Below are 21,480 nucleotides of genomic sequence, written 5' to 3' on the forward strand. Positions count from 1 at the left end.
AAGCTGTAGCTCGGAGGGTCTGTGAGCCCGCGGGACCGCCCTGGGTGAAGCGGCTGAGAGCAGTGAGGCTACTGACGGGTCTGAGGGAAGCTGAGGCGGCTGAGGAGACTTGGGGGTAGGGGTGACTGAGGGGAACGAAGAAAGTGTGCGGCTGAGGAGGCAGGCGGGGGCCACGGCCGCTCTGACCGGGGAAGGAGCGGGGGGAGGCGGAGCTTCGTCTGCATCTGCTCTTGGATTAGCTGGGGCATCTTGGGCCACTGGGCGCGGGGCGAGCGGGAGCGCACGATTGGTTGCTGCGCCGGCCGCCGGCGCTGGGTGCGGCCGCCGCGTAAGGCGGAGGGACGGCTCCGTCGGTGGAGCCGCAGTCGCTCGGCAGTGGCCGGTGCTGCGGAAATCCGTTCGTGTTAGCTGCGCGCCCGCCGCTCCTCTCCCGCCGGGGACGATGTTGGACCGCGAGGGCGGCTGGAGCGTCTCGTTCGCCGGCTGCGGCTTCCTGGGTGTCTACCACATCGGCGCCGCCACCTGCCTGCAGGAGCGCGCGCCGCACGTCATCCGCGACGCCCGGCGCATCTACGGCGCCTCCGCCGGCGCGCTAGCCGGCGCTGTGCTCGTCGGAGGCGGCTCTATGGGTCAGCGGCGGTGTCCGGCTGTACCGCGGGATGGGGGGCGGGAGCGGAGGGAAATGGGGTGAGGCGGACGCGGTGGGCTGCGGGAGCCGGCAGGTGGGTCAGGCCGGGCCGGCGGCGGGGGCCGGCTATGGCACGGCCCCGGGAGCGCCTCGGTCCGCTGCCACTGGTGCTGCGGGCTATCGGGGACGGCCGCGGGGTCGGCGGGGCTTCCCTCCATTTCTTTTCCAGGTCCTTTCCAGTTCCTCTCTTCCTCTAGCTTTCTTGTTTTCTGTCTCCAGAGAGGAACCTGAAACATTAAATCTGAACCGGTTATCTGTCCCTGTAGGTGCTGGGCTGTCTGTTTTGATCCGTTCCCTTACGTCTCAATCTCTTACCTCTGTATAAAATACCCATAAATCATGAGTTTCCTTGAGGGCAGGAGAAGAGGCAGGTGGTAAAGTTTGCGTGTCTGCACCGCGGGTGGATATTTTGCAACCTCCCAGGCTTAATAAATGATCTTGACAGTGCCTCAGCTGATTTCAACACCTGCATAGTCAAATGGTTGAGTTTACTACCCCGGGTATCAGGACAGATATGTGTCTCTCTAAGGAGTGCCTGTGCCTCTTGGCTTTGAACAAGTTGTGGCTGGAGTTGCACATACCAGGGTTGATGACAACTGCTCTTACGTTAGTGTGAAGTGGAGGAATTAAAAGCTGTTAGGAAGTAGCTGGATCCTAGCAACTGTCAAAGCAAATGGACTAACCCTACCATCAGTTTGAAACAAAATACTTGCACTTTATTGGGAAATAATGCATCTGTTCTGTAGTCACTTTTACATATGAAGTTTCAGTTAGCTTTAACTTGCTGCTTCTTAAAGCTTTGCCTTTCTTGGGGTAAGGCTAAGATAGATAAGGTCAGGGCTTAGCTTAGCTTTAACACGCTTTTCCTTTTTAATCCATGTATTGCATAGCTCACTTTGGTATATGATTAGAAACAGTGGATTGGTTAAAATAACTGATTGTAATTGTGGTTTAAGTAATAGAATTGATCTGGTTTTGAATTTATACAGGATAAAAGATGTTAGTTTGCAGCTAAGCACAGTCCTTCTTGTGATAAGCGCTTATTTTCTCGCAGTAGGAAAAGTATACCTTGCTTTTACCCATTTAGGGTTCATGAGAACCTAAATGTACATTTATCTGGTGAATCAGATATGATAGACGTTAAAGCAAGCTTGATCCAAGTAAAATATCTACGTGTTCAGAATGGTGACTGGAATGCAGTTATGAAGTAGATGAAATCTGAAAATGGTTTTCCTTTTCAACCAAAGAAATCCATTGACTAAAAGCTTGCCTAGTTCATTACTCAACACTGACCAGTTTTGGTAATGGTACCCTTAACAGATTTAGAACTCGAAGATTTTGTAAATTCACATTTCATTTTATTTACAGAAGGAGAAGGAAAACAATGAGTACTTGCTTTGAATTTGGGGAGAGTTTGGGTTTTGCTTTTATATTTCTGAGGGAAAAATTCACTGACAAAACCAAACAGAACTTGTTGGTACATGTGAGAGGATAATGCTGTGACACACTTGTCCCTGCTGCTTAGCCACTGATCTCCACTGCATGTGATTAATTTTGTCAAAGCTTTAGCAATAAACTTGTGCTACTTGAACTTTTTAGTTTACTTGCTGTTAATGTACTAACATAATGCAATTGAGTTGTTATGAGCCTAACACCACCTTTTAAAACAAATCTTATTTAGCCACAATAACTATTTTTTGAACATACCCAATTTTAAGTTGTAAGTCATTGTAAATGATTTAAGAAGGAAGCCGCTTTAAATATTTGAAGTGTTCTTAAGCACAAATAATGTAAATTATTTACCTAAAAGCATGTATTATTAACAGCTTTTAAATTTTTTAGCATTTTAGTACCTGAGGCTTGCAGATTTCAGATTATTCCTTTGTCTTTCCCTTCTCATATGCCAATTGAGATTTTTTGCTTTTCTTTAATAGAATATCTGAAATCTGTGAATCCATGTAAATTCATCAAACTAAGAAAATATTCCCATGTTTATTGTCTATCTTTTTAGCTTTTTTCTCTTTTTTTTAGAGTTTGTGTGAAATCAGAGGATTGTAAATATGCTCTAAAGAAACACCATGTTGTAATAATTTATTTAATTAGTTCGTATTGTATGCCTCCCTTACATTGATGCACTTTAACATGCAGTATTTATTTTGCAGTTGTTGTTGTAAGTCACAGAATCCTAGAATAGTTTGGGGTGTGTTTTCACAGTTGCATTTCACTGTGGAAAGACAGAGCCAGACTCTTCTCTGAGATGGGTGATGGAAGGACAAGAGGCAGCAGGCACAAACGGGAGCATGGCAAATTCTGATTATGTATAAGGAAAAGAAAATTACCATAAGAGTGGTAAAATGCTGGAACAGGTGCCCTTAGAGGCTGTGGCATCTCCGTCCTTGGAGGTGTTCCAAGACTTGATTGAATTCAGCCCTGAGTTAGCGCACTTGCTGGTGCAAGCTGAGCATGTATGTGTATAGATGAACAGGGCTTTTGATTAAAATTGACATGCATCTTTCATCTTTGTGTTTCATGTTACCTGTTGGATAGACAAACTGAGAGTCTGTAGAATTTAAAGTTTGAGTAAATGTAAACATAGCCATTCAGTGGCACGGAGGAGTGTGCTTTTCCAGACTGAGGAAGAAGTACTCTTTACTGAATTTGGTGGAAGGTAGAGGGAGGAGCTTAGAGATAGCTGTTCTTTTGAGGATGAAGTACATTCCAGGCTATTCTAAACTGGAACTGTTAAGGTGCACTCCTTTTTTGGATCTTCTCTATGGAGGTCCTGGAGATCTGGTATTTCTGTGGTAATGCGGCCATCCATTCTAGCGGGGAGCTAAAGAGAGCAGGTTTGGGAGGGGCTCTAAATATGATGTCAGGTTTTACTCTGTGGGAAACTAACAATTAGTTAACCATTGAGAATAGAACTATAGAAAGACAACAAGAAACAGTTCACATTTAATAGAAGCATTAATTTCTTTAGCACTCTAGTGTTCCAAAACCTAAAATCCCAGTCTGTGAGCTTTAGCCCTCTGTCCCTTTCTGAGAAGATCCCATTTTGTAATACAGCAGCCTAAGAGGTAACTATTTTAGTCCTGTTGAGGAAGGAAGTGAGAAGGAAAATAAGTTGGAATAATTCAACAGACTTAAAGCAATAATGATCAGCTTTTAAAATTTTCAGTGATGGGTAGTTATTTTCTGAAAGGAAATTGAGAGTTCAGATTTAAACTGTTAAAGGTCATAAGTTTTGCTGCCTATGTAAAATGAGCTGATACTTCCTGATATTTTTTACAATGAGAGGTAAATAATCACAAGAAAAGGCTAGTAGAGGGTACCGGTTTACTTTGGTTTTCAGTGAAAACAGGCCTGCAGTGAAAATGAGTGAAGATGTTACCATGCTTTAAACTTAAGCTTGAGCTTCAATATGAAAGGATGCTAGTGAGAAAAACAGGATCAAGACCTGTTGGAGAAGTGAGAGCGTGTGTATTTGCTCATGTGTCCATGCACCCACTGCTCTTAGTCTGGTTTTTGTTGTTGTTTTTTTTTTTTTGTGCCTAGAAGATTTAACATTGCTAAATTAATCTATTAAAAAAAAACAGTAAAAAAGGAGGTGATAATTTGTATCTGAGTGCATGAAAATTGGAACTGATAAAACCGTCTATATGGCTGGTTTTGGACATACCTTCTTTACTTGCCAGAATGTGACTTGTGCCATTGTTTCAGTTGCATGTAAAATGTGTTTTACTAACATAAGCATGTATTTGACTGTGAACAGTGAGCTGTGTCGAAGTTGTTTGCTGTCTTCAGGAGTGAGAGGTGGGGTCAGGCTACTGGTATCAGTGGATTCATGGCCCAAGGCAAGGGTGAAATGAAAAAAAATTGTAGTGGTAAAAATGGAATGTGCCTGGTACCTCAGACTTTTTTGAGATACTCTTTTGAACGCAGACTCTTGGTTTGCTGGTTAAGAGTGACAAAGGTTTATGTGTTGCTATTTCAGGTGGAGGGAATGACATTGTAAAAGGATACTATTATTTTATTACTTTTTTTTTTTAATTAATCCAAACTCCAAGGCTTAAGCAGGATTATTTCCAGTGCAGTGCTCACATTCAACTTGATAAGTTGAATCCTCTCCATTCTAGAAGGAGTCTGTGTAAGTTAAAATGATGCAAGTTCTGAAAATATTTTTAGATGACCTTGCAGCATATCAGGCAGGTTAATAACCTGTTACTTTGACCTTCCTCTCCACCCCCTTTCCTTTACCAAGTTGACAACCTTATCAGGGAATTTCCTAAAAGTATGCCCTGGAGAAGCAGCATTAAAAATTCAAACAAATCATTGCAGGTGGATGAACTGCTGTTCTTGCTATGACTAGGTGTGTGGTTGTTAAAATGATTTTAGTGTCCTTCAGGAACAGTCATGTCTTCTGTGTGGGTTTTGTTTAGTTCCCAAATGCTGATTTAATTGGAGAAAAAAAATAATTTTGTCTTTTACATATTGGTAAGAATGCACCTGTTTAGGTGGAGACCTGTGTGCGAGGTGTTACAGATATCATCCACATTCCTTACCTTACTGCTTTAAAATCTTTCCTCCTGATGTTCCTTACCATAAATCTGTCTTTAATGTTCCCTTTATTGTGTTTGTATTTCAATGACGATAAATGCTGCTCTGAAACCTTAAGTTTGGTTAAAGTCCAGCAAGTGTTACTAGCTGTGACAAACCCCTGTGCTCTGCTTCTTCAGCAGACATACTGTGGACCTTAAATCTGTGCCTCATACACTCCAGGTTTTTATGGATGTTGTATATGGAATATTTCTGTGCATGCATGCTTACGGAAGATCAGTCGTCTTTGGTTTTTCTTACAGAATGTGTTTCTTGAATGAATAATTCCTAATGGAAACACTTTATTTTATACCTATAGTCTACATATCTATTACTTTTAAGTAACTTAGTGGCTGGGTCTTTACCAGGAGTTCTGTTTAAAAGTCTCAAGTGACTCTGTTCTTCCAAAACCTCTTAAACTCTGTTAGAAAGAGGGGACAGTTATTTTTGCTGTCAAAAAGTTCTTGAATTTTCATGCTAGCAGTCAGAGGGGAAAAGTTAAAGCTCTCGATGTGCTTTGTTACTGGAAATGTGGGGTTTGGTTTTTTGTAGTTTTTTTTTCTTTGACATACTTCCTGTTCTTAAACAAATGCATTTTATTTTTTTTTTCAGCTCAAGCTTGTGCAGATGTCTTGGCATTAGCCAAAGAAGCTAGAAAGCGAAATCTTGGTCCTCTTCATCCATCCTTTAATGTGATAAAGATAATAAGAGATGGACTGATGAGAAATCTTCCAGAAAACACCCACCAGTTGTCATCAGGCAGACTGTGTATTTCACTGACCAGAGTATCAGATGGTAAAAATGCATTGATATCTAATTTTAACTCTAAAGAAGAAGTTGTCCAGGTATGTTTATTTTTGCCAACTTTTAAAAGTTTTTGTAATTTTAACATCATCCATTGGATTTCCATTTTAAGCAGTTTAGGATATTGTGACTTTGCAGTGTATTAAAGGTGAATTCAAGTTTCATTACACTGTATTAATTTACTAGTTTTCCCAGCCAATGTATCTGCAAACTGTTGGAGTAAGTACAAGGGATCATTCATCGAAAGAATAAATGTCTTTGAAGTTCAGTGTATCTAATGAAAATACATTCTTCATGAATTAGATTTTTTTTTAAGGTAATTCTTACAAAAGCAGCAATCAAAAAGCAGTCAAAAATGGGACTTTAACATTCTTATTATCAGTTACAAAGCTAGCTTAATATGATTCCTGGATGTTGATAATTATGTCCCCAGTCAACTACTTTGATTACTCACATAATGTATAGCTTGAGTGATAGGTCACAAACTTGCCTTCCTGATTAGCATCTCCAGAAATAGTCTTTTAGTGAGTCTGGGCATTTTTTTTTTTAGATGGAGTTTGGTTACATTCTAAAAAAGAAATGTTGGAATACCCTCACCCTGTTTAAAATAATGCTTGATAATAGCCTTTCCTCTCTCCCCCACTTTTTTTTATTCAGATGTACTTGCTGGGGATTTTTTTGATGCTTGCTCAACTGTTTTTGCTAAACATCTAAAGAGAGAAAGATAAATTATAATTTCAATAATAGAGCAGTTACTGTTTAATTCATATGGTCTCATTTTCCTACAGGCTTTAATCTGTAGTTCCTTTGTCCCTATTTATTGTGGCCTAATTCCACCATCATTTAGAGGTGTGGTAAGTCTCTATTGTTAATATTTAAAAATAGTTCTAGCTATTTTAAAAACATTAAGAGACAATGTATATGGGGGTTTTTGTTATCCTACTGTAAAATAAATACCTTCATCATAGCTTCTAGTGCTGTAGGTGTGTGTTACAACTTTTCAAAACAAGCAAGGAAACACTAAATATGTGGATGATTTGTTATGTATATTTCTTCTCCACTCTGCAAAACACACAGACACCATGCTGTCCCTTCCTGCCCCCATCAACCTGTTGCTTTCTGATGCAGTAATTAAAAGAGGGTATTCTAAGGCAGCAAATATTTAACTTAAGGGTAAATATTTATTGAAGGAAGTGGTGCTTATTCACCTGCACAGATTTATAGGAAGGATCACTTATACTTGTGTGTTCGTTTAAAAAAAAATAAAATCTTGTAAGACAGTGTCCTGATTTTGGCTGGGATAGTGGTTAGACCATGACAGATAGTTTATTGTGTATCTTTGTGTTCTTGCTGGAGGTACATCTGCCTTTAAAACAGGATTAAAGTTCAGTTAGATATAAACAGAACTTTTAATGTCTCTGTCATTTGTATTTAGTGTAAAAAAGGTTGCTTTATAAAGGTGAAGTGTCAGCATGTTTGTTCTATTACATTACAGGAACTGTTGGTTACAAAACCTCTTAATACTTCATGGCTATACTGGGGTTTCTAAAATCCCACATTAAAGGGGCAACAACTGCAGAAAAGTTAGCGTAGTTTGTTGTAGGAGTTCAGTTTAACAAGTCTGGAAGCAGACATACATGTGTTACGGTGTTGTATTAACTTGCATTTGCTTTTCTTCCAACTTTGGTGTTTCTTATGCAAGGAAGTGGAAGAATATGGAAAGAAAATTCACAACATCTTCAAGAGTGGTTGATTAAAAACTGTTCTCAAGGCAATTTGGAAGTTCTGAAAGGTCAAGGATAGACATAAATGTATTTTCTTCTTCATGCTGAAATTTAAGCAAAAGTGATTAGAGCTGTATAGGGATTTTTCTTTATCTGTACTTTTAAACCTTGTATGTCTCCTTAAACTCTTCCAGATTAAAGGTGTTATGAAAACAGGACGTTGGACTCAATCCAAGGTTTAGGTGGATCCAGGCTAATCTGGCTATTCAGTTCTTGTCACCAGACAACAATGTTATTTTAAAAAGCTTAGTTCAGAGTACAAAAACATACAAGTGATGCTTTATTTGGTCCTATTTTGGGGGAAGGAAGGAATCATTTTTTCCTTTTGATATTTGCAGTTTTGATCTGATTTTAATATTTAGGAGGCATTTTGGATGTAACTTCATAAAAACACCACAGTGGAATATGTTTGCCCTGATTCCTGTAGTGTTTAAACACAGTAAAATGTCAAGTGTGTAAACTTTGTATATCTTGCTGTTTACTGGCTTGGTGCTTCAGGCATGTATACTTCAAAACAAAAAGATAGAAGGATAACTCTCAATGGTATATGTAACTACCAGTTGTGAAGCTTTTGGGTGTGGTGGGTTTTGTTTTGGGTGTTTTTTTTTAACCCTTTCAAATACAGCAGTGGTTTTTAGATTACAAAATTACTAGGGGGAAGAGATAGGCAGATACTCCAAGTAATTAAAGCCATTTACCTCTGTAGAACAGTGACTCAGTTGTATACTTACAGCTTTTAATAATTTCATGAGAAGGCTGTGTGCTGTGGCTTCTCCTTTGACAAACCTGTTGTGTTGTACTTGGAACTTCCACTAAGGACTTAATGATTGCACATGTACTTTAGTGATTGCATTACACACCTATAGGAAGTTTGTCGGTTTCAGCTTCCTGGTGGATCTAGAGTGTTCAGGAAACCTGCCGGGTAGGAATGGGCTGCTCTACAAGAGTATTTTGGATAAATTGCACTTAGCTGTCATCTTCCTAATTCCTGATTTGTTTCTCAGAATGGTGGGGGAGTGAGTTTCAAGGTAGATAAAACTGATAATCCAGGTTGCTCCTGCTCAAATCACCTATTCTGTAAATATTTACATTTTACAAGGACCTATGGGTCATGTCTGTTGCCTGGTTAGGAAGAAGGGAAATGCAGCCACTAAACCAGCAAAGCTTGTGCTCTTTTGCCACTGTCAGACCAAACTAGCTCTGACTTGTTTGACCCCACTGGAAACATGGATGTTGTGAGTAAATGGAGATGTTTTCAGCCACAGCAGCTGCTGCACTATAGATAGTTGCCCTGATACAGAACTCTTCAGTTCTTTGATCTTAAAATGTCTGAGATGGTGAGGCACTGGCACTACAGAAGTGGGCAGTCCAGCATGAAGGAGACAAGCGTAATCTGGAACAGTTTCTAAACTTGCACTCAAAGCAGAATAGATATCCATGAATGTTGGCAAGGTTTCCGAAGCATTGTCTGCCTTTTACATGTAGTTTCTTTATGTCCAAATACGCTTTTATATCAAATTCTAATTGCTGAGAGTAAGTTACTCTTCTTCTGACTGAATGGTTTAGTATCACAGAACTTTATCTTTGAAAGGTAGAGCTATTATTTTACTTGTTTTTTTTCTGAAGTACTGCCGTGTTAGCTCTTCAGTTGGTGCTGCTCTCATGTGAGGAAAAGGAGACACTTCCACTATTTTTTCTCTGCATGTTATATAGGATTATGATCTTTGAAATGGACTTCCTCTTTCTGAAACATGCAGAAATATCCCAAATAGAGTATTCTGGGGCTATCTTTGGAACTATAGATAGCAATGTGTTATAATTGGCATTAGAGGCAGGTTACTTACTGTTGCAGTCTTAATTCTTGCATGGGAAATATGCTAGTTAGAAATTTTCAGCCTTTGAGACTTCTTATTTCTGTTAATTTTTGTAGCGCTATGTGGATGGAGGAATCAGTGACAACTTACCTCAATATGAATCAAAGAATACCATCACAGTTTCGCCTTTTGCTGGGGAGTGTGATATCTGTCCAAAGGGGAATTCTGCCAGCTTCCATGAAATGAATGTGACCAACACCAGCATTCAGTTCAGTTTGGGGAACCTTTATCGTTTAACACAAGCGCTCTTTCCACCAGAACCTAAGGTAAGTCACTGCCTTCATGTCATCACTAAAGCATCTTTCCATATAAAAGCCTTGCTTTTGCAGAAAGCAGCAGTATTCTTAGCATTTCATTTAGTCATATAAACTTTTTTGGTGACATTTCTTGTTCCTATTTTTTTTATCCATTCTCCTTATTTTTAGTCTCACTTGGACTGCAAATGCATGTCCTGCTATTGGCTTTCAGCACGTGATTCAATCATGATATCAACGTTGGTAAATTAGTACCTGTTAGTTTGTGGTCCTTTCATGTTTACCTGCTAACCAGGCGCTTCAGAACTTAGAAGTTCTAAAGCTTTGTGGTTTTGTGAAGTTCTCAATCAGTACTTCACACAGGCAAGTTGCCATTAAACTTGGCTAAGCGCTGTTAATTGGAGATCTGATGAGGGAAATGCTTGTTAATTGCTGTTGTGGAAGCTGAAAATGAAGAAAGCAGACCTTGTGAATTGGATTGGGATATACTGCAGTGGAGAATTAACGTTCCTGACTGCTACGGATGTTTGGGTTTATTTTAATTGAGGGCTTTTGACCACTTGGAGAAAAGTATTAAATTCAACTTGTGTAGGTTTTAATTCTCTTTTTATGTTTATTTTCTTCTGTCTAGGAGTACTGTGTAGGTGAGCTGATGTTGCATCTTGTGAAAGATGTTTTCATGTGGAAGATTAAGTCTGAGTTTGAGCATGAGAATTGCAGAGATGACTTTCCATAGTCTTGGAAAGTGGGAAGCAGGGGCATTGGCATACTCCAAGCCGCCCTGTTTCACTGTTGCTTGCATCTGCTGAAAAGCTAGTCAATGAAACAGAAGGAGAGGAAATCTTGCAAACTGTCTGAATGCTATCCTTTTAGGTGAACAATTCAGCGTGTCTGTAACAGCTGAAAAATAAGTTCATGTATGCATGATCCTGTATGCATTACTACAATATGCATAGATATATTAACCGGGATCTGTTGAATTACAGCAATTGTTCACGTAATATTTCTTAAAAGAATAGAGCGTGAATGGAAGTGGCTTTTCATTCTGCAGACTGTTGATCTTAAGTTGCCTCTCCTTTTATTTGTCTGATTCATTTACCCTATGCTTGCAGGTACTAGGAGAGATCTGTGAGCAAGGATATTCAGATGCTCTTAAATTCTTGAAAGAGAATGGTATGTTACACTTGTGGATTATTACTGATGATGTGGTCTTAACCTGAGTTTACAAATAAAAATAAAAGGGTGGGAGGGGTTTATGTAGCTAAGAATGGGCTAGCTCTGAGGTTTTCGAAGGGATCATGGTTATTTCTTGTAGAAATCACACAGTTGTCACAGCTATTCACTTGAGGTAAGCTGTGCTGATGCACAGAAATTGAATTTGTGTGCAGTGAATATTAAGATATTGTTAAGTGAAATTACCAAAGATTTCCAATTCTAGGGAAGCCGTCATTTTTTTCTGTGTTAGTCATGAAGGATAGGAATAAGCTATTGTTTCCCACTCCTGTGAAACCTGTATTGTTGTAATACCTCCTGTCTGCTATCAGCCAAGTGAATTTCTAGGTAAAGCCTAGCCAGTCTAGAACTCTATAACAATATAAACTCAATCACAGACAAATTCTTATTTGTATCATGAAAGACTTTAGACGAAGACCACTTGTAATGCGACAGTTGTTGGGACACAGATAAGTCTGGGAAGAAGACTTGAAGGTTGCTATGTTCCACTCTTAGAATTCTAGTGACGTATTTTATATTAATTTGTTAATGGTCTGCACACTTTGAGACAAACAAGTTAAAGACAGTAACTTGATATTGGCATGAAGTTAACCATGTGTTAAATACACCTAATCCCTGTAGTCTGGCTGGAGAAGCAAATGTGTACTAGATCAGTTTCGAGGAATGAAAATGTAAGTATGATGTTTGCACTATTGCAGGTAGTACCAGCTACAGTACCGTAATGCAGTCAGATTGATGTGCTCACTGCTTATACTCTGTTATAACTAAACATTAAATATTCAAGTTTCTTGGAGTAATTTTCTTAAAGAATGTCACAGTTCTGCTTAAGAGTTTGATTTTCAAGTAATAATATTAAATATTAATGAGAATGTCCTGTTTTATACCTTTTACTAGGTGATTCAAAGCACAAGCTATACAAAGAGCATATAATTTGTGTTTGTCTGTGCTAAGATGGGTTTTGTTGCTGTACTGCACCCATAAGTTTCCTGCACATATGTTTCCATGTGACACTAATAATTGAGATTCCTTGCAGATTCCTTCTCCCCCATTCCTCTGTGTATTGCACTACTGTCCTCCTTTTCACACTACTGATCCTGTGATCACCTTTGTTCTTATTCTGCTGCAGGTTTGTCTTGCTTCAGGCTTAGTCAGTGATAACCATAACCTTTTCAAACTCATTCATTATACATCTCTTTTCTTGTTATTTCAACAGTAGAAGTTAATTTCCCCCCTAATCTGTAGCATTTCAGATAACTTTTTTATTTTTTCCCTAAATTCTTTGTATATTCTTTTGACATTTGCTTTTTAGGGATAGTTGTAAGTAGGATACAGATTCTGTTGTATGTAGGTATGCATCCCAATAAAATTTGGTAGCCTTTGAGTCTAAAGAACTTCATAATGACTTTCTGGAAACCAAAGATAAATACCCTTCTGTGTTTTTCATTTGTGCTCATTATCTAGTGCTTGTTTCTAAGGAAATTACCAGTTCTATTTCCTAACTGGCATCAGTTTTGTAAGGCAACCAGTGTTGATTTAGATCTGTACTTTGGATATATCTTGTATCCTACTCAGTTTCCTTCTCCACCCTGTTTTAGCAATGCCTTGAAGTACTCGTGTGATACCTGCCACGTCAAATTTCTCAAACGTCTAATGTGTTTTAGGTGTGTTCTTTCCAAGAAATATTAAATCAGTTTTCCTCCTCTCATTTTGAATTATTTGTTTTCTTGCTGGAAAACAACTCCATAAATGACTGTATATTTCCAGTGCTGTTACAGTTAATTGTTCACTTTCTCGTTTCTTTAGAACCTGTTTGAAAGTAAGACCTAAACATACAGAAAGATATGCATCAGAGTGATCAAACATTTGCGGGATTATAACAGCAAGTGTATTTGATGTTGGGTAGATTATGTTCCCTTGGGGTAGGCCTTTGTACAGATACGCAGACTTCAGGTACTGTACAGGTACTCTGAAGACCTGCAGATCAAGCCTAAGTGGAAGCCCTTGACTCTTTCAGGTATTCTGAATGACTCAATTTATATCCACTTGTCCTTCACGAAAAGAAGTCCTCATGAGGCTGCGCAACACAACCACACAAAGAAAAAAGTACTGACAGAAAATAATGGAGTAGAAACTTTGAAAATGGAGGCACTCAGTGACCAGCTGAAGCAAAATCCTTGGCCTTTGGAGAAGAGCATATTTGAAAGTCTACCTCCTAGACTTCGTAAAGGTGCATGCTTGAGAGTGTTTCCTGCAACTATGAATGGCAAATTTTGATTTATTTTTTCCCCTGCTTTCTCTTACAATTTTCCTAAGATGCTTTAATTTAATCTTGTAATTGTCTGTGATATTAGACTAGCTCGATCAAAAAAAAAAGTTATTAAATGTGAACATGTACATTTTGATTTAGATTGAAGCAGGAGAAGGAGCTGCTTTCAGCACTGCAGAGTTGTGAACTGAATTCTCATTTGGTTTTGAATAAACTTTGTATGTGCACAGTATTTTTGTAAGCGTATATTTCACACCAAAGTTGAACATCAAATCCAAATGCTAGTTGTCCCCATCTCATTTTTAAAACAGACTTCTGTAGATTTCCAGTTCTCTGTTTTTCCTGTCTTTTTAATAAGCTGTTAATAGATTGAAACCACATCTGATATTTCTTTAATCTATAACTTTCACCTGCATTTTTTTTGTGGATGCTGATTGGTATTTACAAGATCTGAAACTTGTCAGCATAGTGGCCCAGGAGAATAAAATTTGGAGTGAATTTCTTACAACTGTGTGTAACAACTGGAATATGCACAACTCTGGGATTTAAGCAAAGTCCTTAGAGTTATTGAGTCTCTAAAAAGACAGGAATGCTAACTAAAACACATAAGTATTTTTGGAGAAGTGAACTTCACATCCTTTTACATCCTCTTATTATAGATTAATTCTTAGACTTACTGTTTAAAAGTTCTGGGTAATGCCTTTTATCCCTGTGGTATGAGTCTGTGTTTTTCATATTTTAAAATAGCATAGGGAAGGTTTAAGGAGATTAATTCTTCCATTTTCTGTCTGAGCCCTATTCAATAACACTTTATAATTTTGACTGAAGATTGCCAAACTTTGAATTATTTAAACTCTTTTCAAATAGTCTAACATCTTTTTCAAAAATAATTATTATTAAGCACTGCAGGAAGCTTGTAAAGAACAGAATGGATTCTACGCTCAGTTCTCTAAGCTCTTCCCTATGCGAGTGATATCCTATCTGATGCTACCATATACACTACCAGTGGAGTCGGCTTACTCCATTGCTGTACGGTAAGGAACCATTTTAGAATTATTATACTTTTGGAAATTTACTCATTGAAAGTTTATTCAGTGTTATAGGCATTCTGGTACTCTAAAATTCCAAGTGGTAACTGTCCAAAGGCTCTTACTTCTACCTACATGATGCATCCTCTGAAAGTCTGTATAGTCTAAGGCTAGACAAATAAACAAATTACTCTTATTACTAGTAGCTGTATTGTAATTGTTCAAAAGAAGCACCCTTATTTGTATTTTCAGAAGCACAGTTTTATTACTGTTAGTATATTCTGCAGTGGTGTTTGAACTCTATCCAGATAGTTCATGTGCTTCAGCTTCTTTCTAAAGTCAGGAATGAAATTCAGTGTTTATTCACAATATAAATTTTCTTATCAGGTTTGTTTGGTTGACTGAAAGTTGTGCTCTTGAAACAGACTTAATTTTATGTCTTTCGATTCTCATAAATGAGAAATTACAGTAAATGAGGGCACCATGAATCCCAAGCTTTGTGCTTGCTAAAGAGAATTCCAGTCCTTGAGCAGTAGATGTCATTACTGTCTTTAGAAAATGCTAAAAAAATCAAATGCTCTGTAAATGGAGCCACGTAGAATTCCAGTTGGTTGGTTGGTTGGTTTGTTTGTTTGTTTGTTTTTTGGTAGTTTTTTTTTTTTTTTCTGTTAATGTGCCATTTCTGTGCCATTTTGTGGTGGATGGGAGGAAGCAAGTTTCAACAGAGTTTTTATGTGGGTTTTTTCCTTTTTTCCTCTCTGGTGTAAGTGACTTCAGTTAATAACTTTTTTCTTTATGGAAAAAAAAATACATTTGTGACATAGTTCTGTTTCTGCCTTCTGTTTGTTCTTCTATTGTTTTTTTGTTCTTCCTTCCTCATCCACCTAACTTTAAACTGACCAAAAAATTCCCACTGAGGAGAAAGAGGTCTCAGAGAGAGGAGTATTTTGCAGGCTTCCTAAATGTTGGTCACAGGGTGTGGAATGCACATATACTGCTCAGCCACTCAGCAGATCAGAGATTAATGGTCTGTGCTGCCCCTTTTAGCTTGTAGAGAAGATTGGACTAGGTGGGAATTAACAGGAGGTTGGGAGGACCTGGAGACCTTGGTGGGGGGTTAGCTTGGGGAAATAAAAGCTGTGGGGGTGTTTTTTGAGGTTGTATGTAAAAATACAATGTGAATTAGATCTACTGCTTATATAACAACTTGGTTTTGATTGTAGATTAGTAAACTGGTTTCCTGACATGCCTGCTGATATTCGATGGATGCAAGAACAGCTTTGTCAGATTGCTGCTACAGTTTATTCCCAGGCTAAAAGCAAGCTGTTCTGTATATCCAGGTAAAGTGGAGTGCTGCTGCATGCAAATGATGCATTTTTATAACTGCTTTCTCTTATTAGAGCTTCAACAAGTTTCTCTCTTAAAACAGGGTTTAATAATTTTCTCAAAGGTATTACAGAACAGTTCTCTCTGCTTCTCATCCTTAGCATTGTTTCTGAAGTATATTTTTCTGGTGCTTCTTGTTTATAACTGATGAATGACTGCTACATGCTGTAGATGAAGAACTGCTTGCCTATTGGTAGGCTTATGGGTTTTGGGGATGGAGATGGGTTATAGAGCAGGCATTGGACTGAGAACAGAGACCTTGTTTCTTCTGCTCCACAGTACCTGGAGCAATCAGAAAGAAAAGAAGAAGAAAAGGTAGCCCAAGATGTTCTAAATCAGCTGTAGCGTGTAGGAACTGGAAACCATTGGGAGAAAGACTATGTTCTTAGGAGTCTGGACAGGAAAGATTGTAAGTTAAAAAGTAGATTAATACGAAGGATAGTCTTGTAAGATAGCTGGGAAGAATTAAAATAAGACATGTGGAAAACTTTTAGGAACCTCTATTTCTGTGGAAGAGGAACTTCCACTTGAACCTAGTTGTAAGTGGGTTCATTATGCTTCTCTTGCTATTCTGGTCTGAGATTTAGCCTTTTAGACTTTTTACTTCTGTGAAGTTTTGTAGCACTATGTGAATGGAGGAATCAGTGACAACTCACTTCAGTATGAATCTAAGAATATCATTACAGTTTTGCTCTTTCATGGGGAGTGTAGCATTTCCCCAAGGAGTTCCGCAGACTTTCACACATTGAATGTCAGATACTCAGCTTAGATTTTCCTGCTATAAATGGACTTGTTGCTGGAACACAATTACACAGCTGTGTCAGAGCAGTGCTCTGTATAGCAAGTAGAGAAACGTAAACTCTCTTTGAGGTCCAAATGCTTATAAATATGAAGTCTCCTAAGATTTGGTCTGAGAACGATATGAGCTACTCTGTAAATCCTGCTTTACTGTAATTTTTCTTATGATTGTCTCAATGCCTGCAGTTGCTAGGAAGGAGGTAGAAGGGGAAGAGAAATTAGCCTGAGAAGCTATTGAACATAATTCTTAAATTCTTCATAAAAGCTTCCAAGAGATAGCTGTAGCACTGGAGACTCATAAATGCAGCAGTTACTTCAGTTAAAGCATTGCCATGTTTTACATCCAGCACGTTCTTAAATTACGATGAAAAATACATTTTTATTTGAGCCAGGAGTCCTTGAGCTTTTGTTTTCCTGTTTTTAGTAACAAAGATGAGGAGGAAGATCGAAGATGCTCTTTCTACCCCTGGCAATGCTATACAGTGAACCATTAGAAGTGCAGGATTGTTATGTCTGAGAACTGCTTGATCCTACTTCCTTATAAAAAGCTTTGCCAGGTTCTGGATGGGCATTCTGAAAGATCCAATTGATAAGCTTCATCCCTTAGAAGTACAGAGTAGTCAAACTTACTGTTAAAGGCTCTGGCTTAATGGAAAATTAATGAGGATGAAGCTTGGGTCTCCTTCCCCCTTTGGAAGTATTAGATGCTGGCTTTCATATTAGGTTTCTTTTTATAATATTCAGTTTTATCCAGAATTCAGGAGCATTTAATTCCTGTGTACAAATAGCCTCTCTTCTCCCTTTCTGAAATCCATTAAAGCCTTTCCGTGTATAACACTAGTTGACTTTTGAGGCCATCTCTCTGAGCAAAAATGTAATCCTTGATACATATATTTGCTATCATCTGACTGTCACCTCTTCATTTATTTGATACCACATGTAATCCAGTGTCTACTTTTTTCTTTCTCAATGATATTTCTGCTTTCTTTCCACAAGAAATATGTGTATAGTCATCTTCCTGCTTTTACCTTTATAGAACAGCTTCTTGATGTTGCTCATACTCCAGTCTTACCAACTGTGAGGCTCTACATCTGAAACAGGCATTTGGAAGGCACAGCATCACAAGACTGTGCTATATCTAACCTCCAAGAGGGGTCATTTGGTCATTGAGTCATGATGAACCAGGAACATTGTTTCTCTTGTGGAAAGAGAAGCTCTTGGGCTTAAACAGAACTTGGTGGTCGCTGCTCTTCCTGTGTGCTTTTATGGTATCTTCAAAGGGGATCAGCTGCCACTAAACTGTTTACACTCTCAAACTTCAAAGTTTTCTAAGCCTTCTTTACTAGATTTTCTCTTTGGATAGAGAGGTCCCAAGACTCTGTTTGTAGAATCCTACACTGTATTCTACAGGTGGGCTCTTTGTGTACTTACACTTTCAGCATCCACCAAGAACTTACTGCTGCTTTTGAAGAAAGTAACCTCTACACAACTTTTTTTTCAAGCTTTTCCCCTTATGTCATCAGCTCTAGCTTCTGTTTTGGAATCAGACTTAAATCTCATGAAAATTTGAGGTGTTTATGGTTTGAAAATCCTTTTAGGAAACTAAACCTGGTGGATGGTATCTTCTAGTGCACCTAAACTCAGGTATGGAAACTGGTGTTGAAGTGTGTGTTGCAAGTTGGGGAGGGGGGCGGTGCATGAGAGGGGGCATTGCAGGTTGTTACAGGAAGGTTTAAAAAAAAAAATGGTTTGTTCTTGGTGACAACTTCAGTTTCTTGTTTTCAAATTGAAAAAAATTACTTGGTGATTCAGGTGCTGGTGTACAGCGTAGAAAATTTCTGTTCCAGGTGGGTGATAATTGGCTAATTGTAAAGTTGAATGCAGAGATGGCGCTTGAGAAGCTGAACAACTGTATTTGCTTCTCAACTTGTAAATGTTGAGACTATTCTTGTTAATTTTCAGTTAGTGCTGTGATTGGTAAATCAGCAAATATTCCAAGTGGGTAGCTGGGGGGGGGGGTGGGGGGTGTGATAGGACTAATGCACAAACTGGGTCTACCCTTCAGAACAGTGTGGCTTCGAATGTAAGTATTTTATTCTTACTTCTGAGGACAACACATAGAGTTCCGCCTATGATGGTTTCAAGATCCTTTTCCTGTTATCCCATACCCTAACGCGTTAAATTGCATTTAAAATTAACCATTTTCCTCTAGCCTTCTTCCTTATACGAAGATTCCCTGTAAGACATCTGAACAGTAATAAAAATAGTAACTGAAACACTAATTCTTATTTTTTTTTTTTTTAAACAGGAAAGACAAATACACATCCCTAAGAAAATGTCAAACTGTTCCATCTACTATGGAATTTCATTCTTCATACTGCCACCTTAAAATGCCTCGCTCTTCTGCGGACCTTGAAACCTGGCTCTGGGAATCTTCAAGCTTCATGCACTCAGTTATGAAAAATGCTTCTGTTAATGTACAGGAGCATTCAGAAATAAACTCCTATCCTGGTTTTCCCCCAAATCCTGATGAGTCTGGGTTGGAAATAGATTTTGACTCTTCCTCAGAGTCAAGTTTCCAAACTGCTCCAGAGTATTAATTTGGAAGTAGCTTCCAGAGTTTCCAAAATTCCAATTTGGCAGAGAAATTTATTTCCTAAAGAACTAAAGATCACTTTGATTATTGCCAGTAAGTCTTGTAAAATTTGTTTACAGCTTCCTGACAAATCTGTCTTGAGAATCCTATTGTTGTAAGGATTATAAAAACAGTGGCTGCTATACTAAGAAACAGACTACAGTTCTGTCAAAGCACCAGCTCAATCAACTGTAGAAAACATGTAGTAAACAGTGTTTCTCTGGAAATAAGTTATTTTAAAATCTACTTTCAGAATAAAAATGGAAATTCTGTAAACAGATTTAGACACACAGGCACGGATAACAAAACCTTTTTAAAAATATAATTCTTAACAATAGTATGTGTTAGGATTAATTTTATAGCACTTAAATAAAATTTGACTTTTACTACATAAAGGGAAATACACAAAGGAGCTTTTTAGTGGCCTCCAGTGTCCATTTGCCTTATGTTTAAACATACTGTTGTGTTTACTGAAAAAATTGTCTGCATGAGGTACTGTAGGAACAGTAATATTCTAGGTTACTGTATGTATTCTGTAGTTCACATTACTTCTCCTCTGTGGCTCTTTCCCTCTTCAAATACTTCAAGGGAAAAAGACATAGGAAATGGGATGCATTCCCCTGAAGTGTAAATAGGTATAGTTTCAGTGATTTTTTTTTTTTTTGAATATAAGAACTTAATACTTGACCAAGTATTGAAAAGTAGGTAAAATAGTGACTGATTAGTAGTAAACAGTAATCTGAGAAGGGTGTTAAACTTCACAGAAGATGTTAATCACCTTATAGCAAATGGGGAATGATGTTTAGTTCTCATCTCTTAATTGCTGCCCAATCATTCCCAATTTATTCCTCTTCTCCCCCGCCCCCATTGACTTGTGGTTTGTTGTTTTTTTTTCTTCCCTTCCCTTCTTCCACTTTCCTCTTGCTAAAGGAAGGAAGAAAAAAAGTGTCCCTGCTGTCTCAGTGAGGTATGATAGCCCAGTGAAAGTTTTCCAAGACCAGTTAGAGGAAGCAAATGTGTAAGACTTGGTGGGAGTATCAGTATCCAGGGAGCTGTGCAAAGGTGTCAGATAATGGGCTGAAAGTCAGCCAGATCTGTATTTAGTTGATGAGCATTTTACACACTTTGCACTACAAAGGTTCTGCATGATTTTAATAAAGAAGACACATTAGTGCATGAATAATACATCAGGAGAAGTAAATAACTGCTAAGATGAACCACTCTCTTCATGTTTTGTTACCATGGACAGTTTTTTTCAAGTAGAAAGAATCAACAATGGGTTTGAAATGGAGTTTGTGTAGGTGTTTGGGGGTAGGCTTGTGACATTCGGAACCTTCTCATTGAAGAACGTGAACTGCGTGCAAGCTGGGTGCAGCCCAGGGAAGAGACTATAGCTGCTTGCTGGAAGTAGCTTGTACAAGAAGTGGCAACGGTGTTGAGACACTCAGGAGAGGGAACTTTGGAGTTCTGAGCTTTGGGATCCAGAACTCTTGTCAAATAGCAAAATGTAGCATTTTTTAGTTGGACCAGCCTTTAAGCAGTTTCCGAGTTGTGATTTCCTTAAGCTTGAAGTGCTAAATTTTGCAACATTGTGATTGATTTTAGAATGGTGGGGGAGAGGGGAGAAAGTGTCAAGCTGTCTGTTTCCCTACCACAGAAGGGTGGTATCTTTACTTCAGCTCTTTTGTTAATTTCTTCTGTGTGCGTTTATCTGTCTTTTCAGAAATTTGCAAGAAAAGTTTGAAATATTACTCTAACTACAAGTTCTATTTTATATTGTCTTCATTTGTAACTTTAAAACTTTCTATAATTTAATTTTATGATGTTCTGCAAAATGTTGGTTTTACCAGTATGTGTTAGAATTCAGGCAGGAATGCCGAGTTTTCCTTCTTTTGTGTGTTGGAAGAGTTCTATTACCTACATTTAAATCAACTGTAACCACTTGTCCTGCTGCATACAGCTCCAGTTTTGTCTCCTTTTACTAAAATAAAAAGACAATCTCTTCTATTACCGTGTTCTCTGAGCTTTCCTGCCTACAGGTGCGTTTATTTCACTGAAGTGTTCTGAGATCGTTTAGAGCAGTGACTGAGGTTACTGCGCTGCTACAGTACTTGCTGCCGCGTCAGTTCACGTC

The 21,480-nt window shown here is 38.5% G+C and overlaps 1 protein-coding gene across 6 annotated transcripts; it reads left to right on the top strand.

The window, feature by feature from the left end:
- The first annotated feature begins 258 nt into the window (after positions 1-258).
- On the top strand, positions 259-21,356 carry LOC134172088 (patatin-like phospholipase domain-containing protein 2). 6 transcript variants are annotated; one of them, XM_062634883.1, is made up of 10 exons: positions 259-629; positions 5,897-6,129; positions 6,877-6,942; positions 9,803-10,012; positions 11,113-11,173; positions 13,248-13,460; positions 14,401-14,533; positions 15,751-15,867; positions 18,214-18,355; positions 19,020-19,158. In XM_062634883.1, the coding sequence occupies exons 1-9, from the start codon at positions 443-445 to the stop codon at positions 18,338-18,340; spliced, it is 1,347 nt and encodes a 448-aa protein (XP_062490867.1). In that variant the 5' UTR covers positions 259-442; the 3' UTR covers positions 18,341-18,355; positions 19,020-19,158. The 6 variants fall into 6 exon arrangements, 4 of the variants coding, with proteins under 4 accessions (XP_062490867.1, XP_062490868.1, XP_062490869.1 ...); XM_062634884.1 differs by having other exon boundaries at positions 260-629; positions 18,235-18,355; XM_062634885.1 differs by having other exon boundaries at positions 262-629; positions 18,310-18,355.
- Positions 21,357-21,480: the final 124 nt, after the last annotated feature.

Source organism: Pezoporus occidentalis, unplaced genomic scaffold, assembly GCF_034315485.1.
Source record: "Pezoporus occidentalis ecotype Australia unplaced genomic scaffold, CSIRO_AGI_Poc_V1 ctg44, whole genome shotgun sequence".
Taxonomy (NCBI): Eukaryota; Metazoa; Chordata; class Aves; order Psittaciformes; family Psittacidae; genus Pezoporus; species Pezoporus occidentalis.

What these genes read in the sequence shown, in the direction of transcription:
- LOC134172088 (XM_062634882.1), top strand. Translation starts at nt 443, where the DNA reads ATGTTGGACCGCGAGGGCGGCTGGAGCGTCTCGTTCGCCGGCTGCGGC. An exon ending in TCTTTCCACCAGAACCTAAG is followed by an intron (nt 10,013 to 11,112) that starts GTAAGTCACTGC and finishes CTATGCTTGCAG; the next exon opens with GTACTAGGAGAGATCTGTGA. An exon ending in TAAATTCTTGAAAGAGAATG is followed by an intron (nt 11,174 to 13,247) that starts GTATGTTACACT and finishes TGACTCTTTCAG; the next exon opens with GTATTCTGAATGACTCAATT.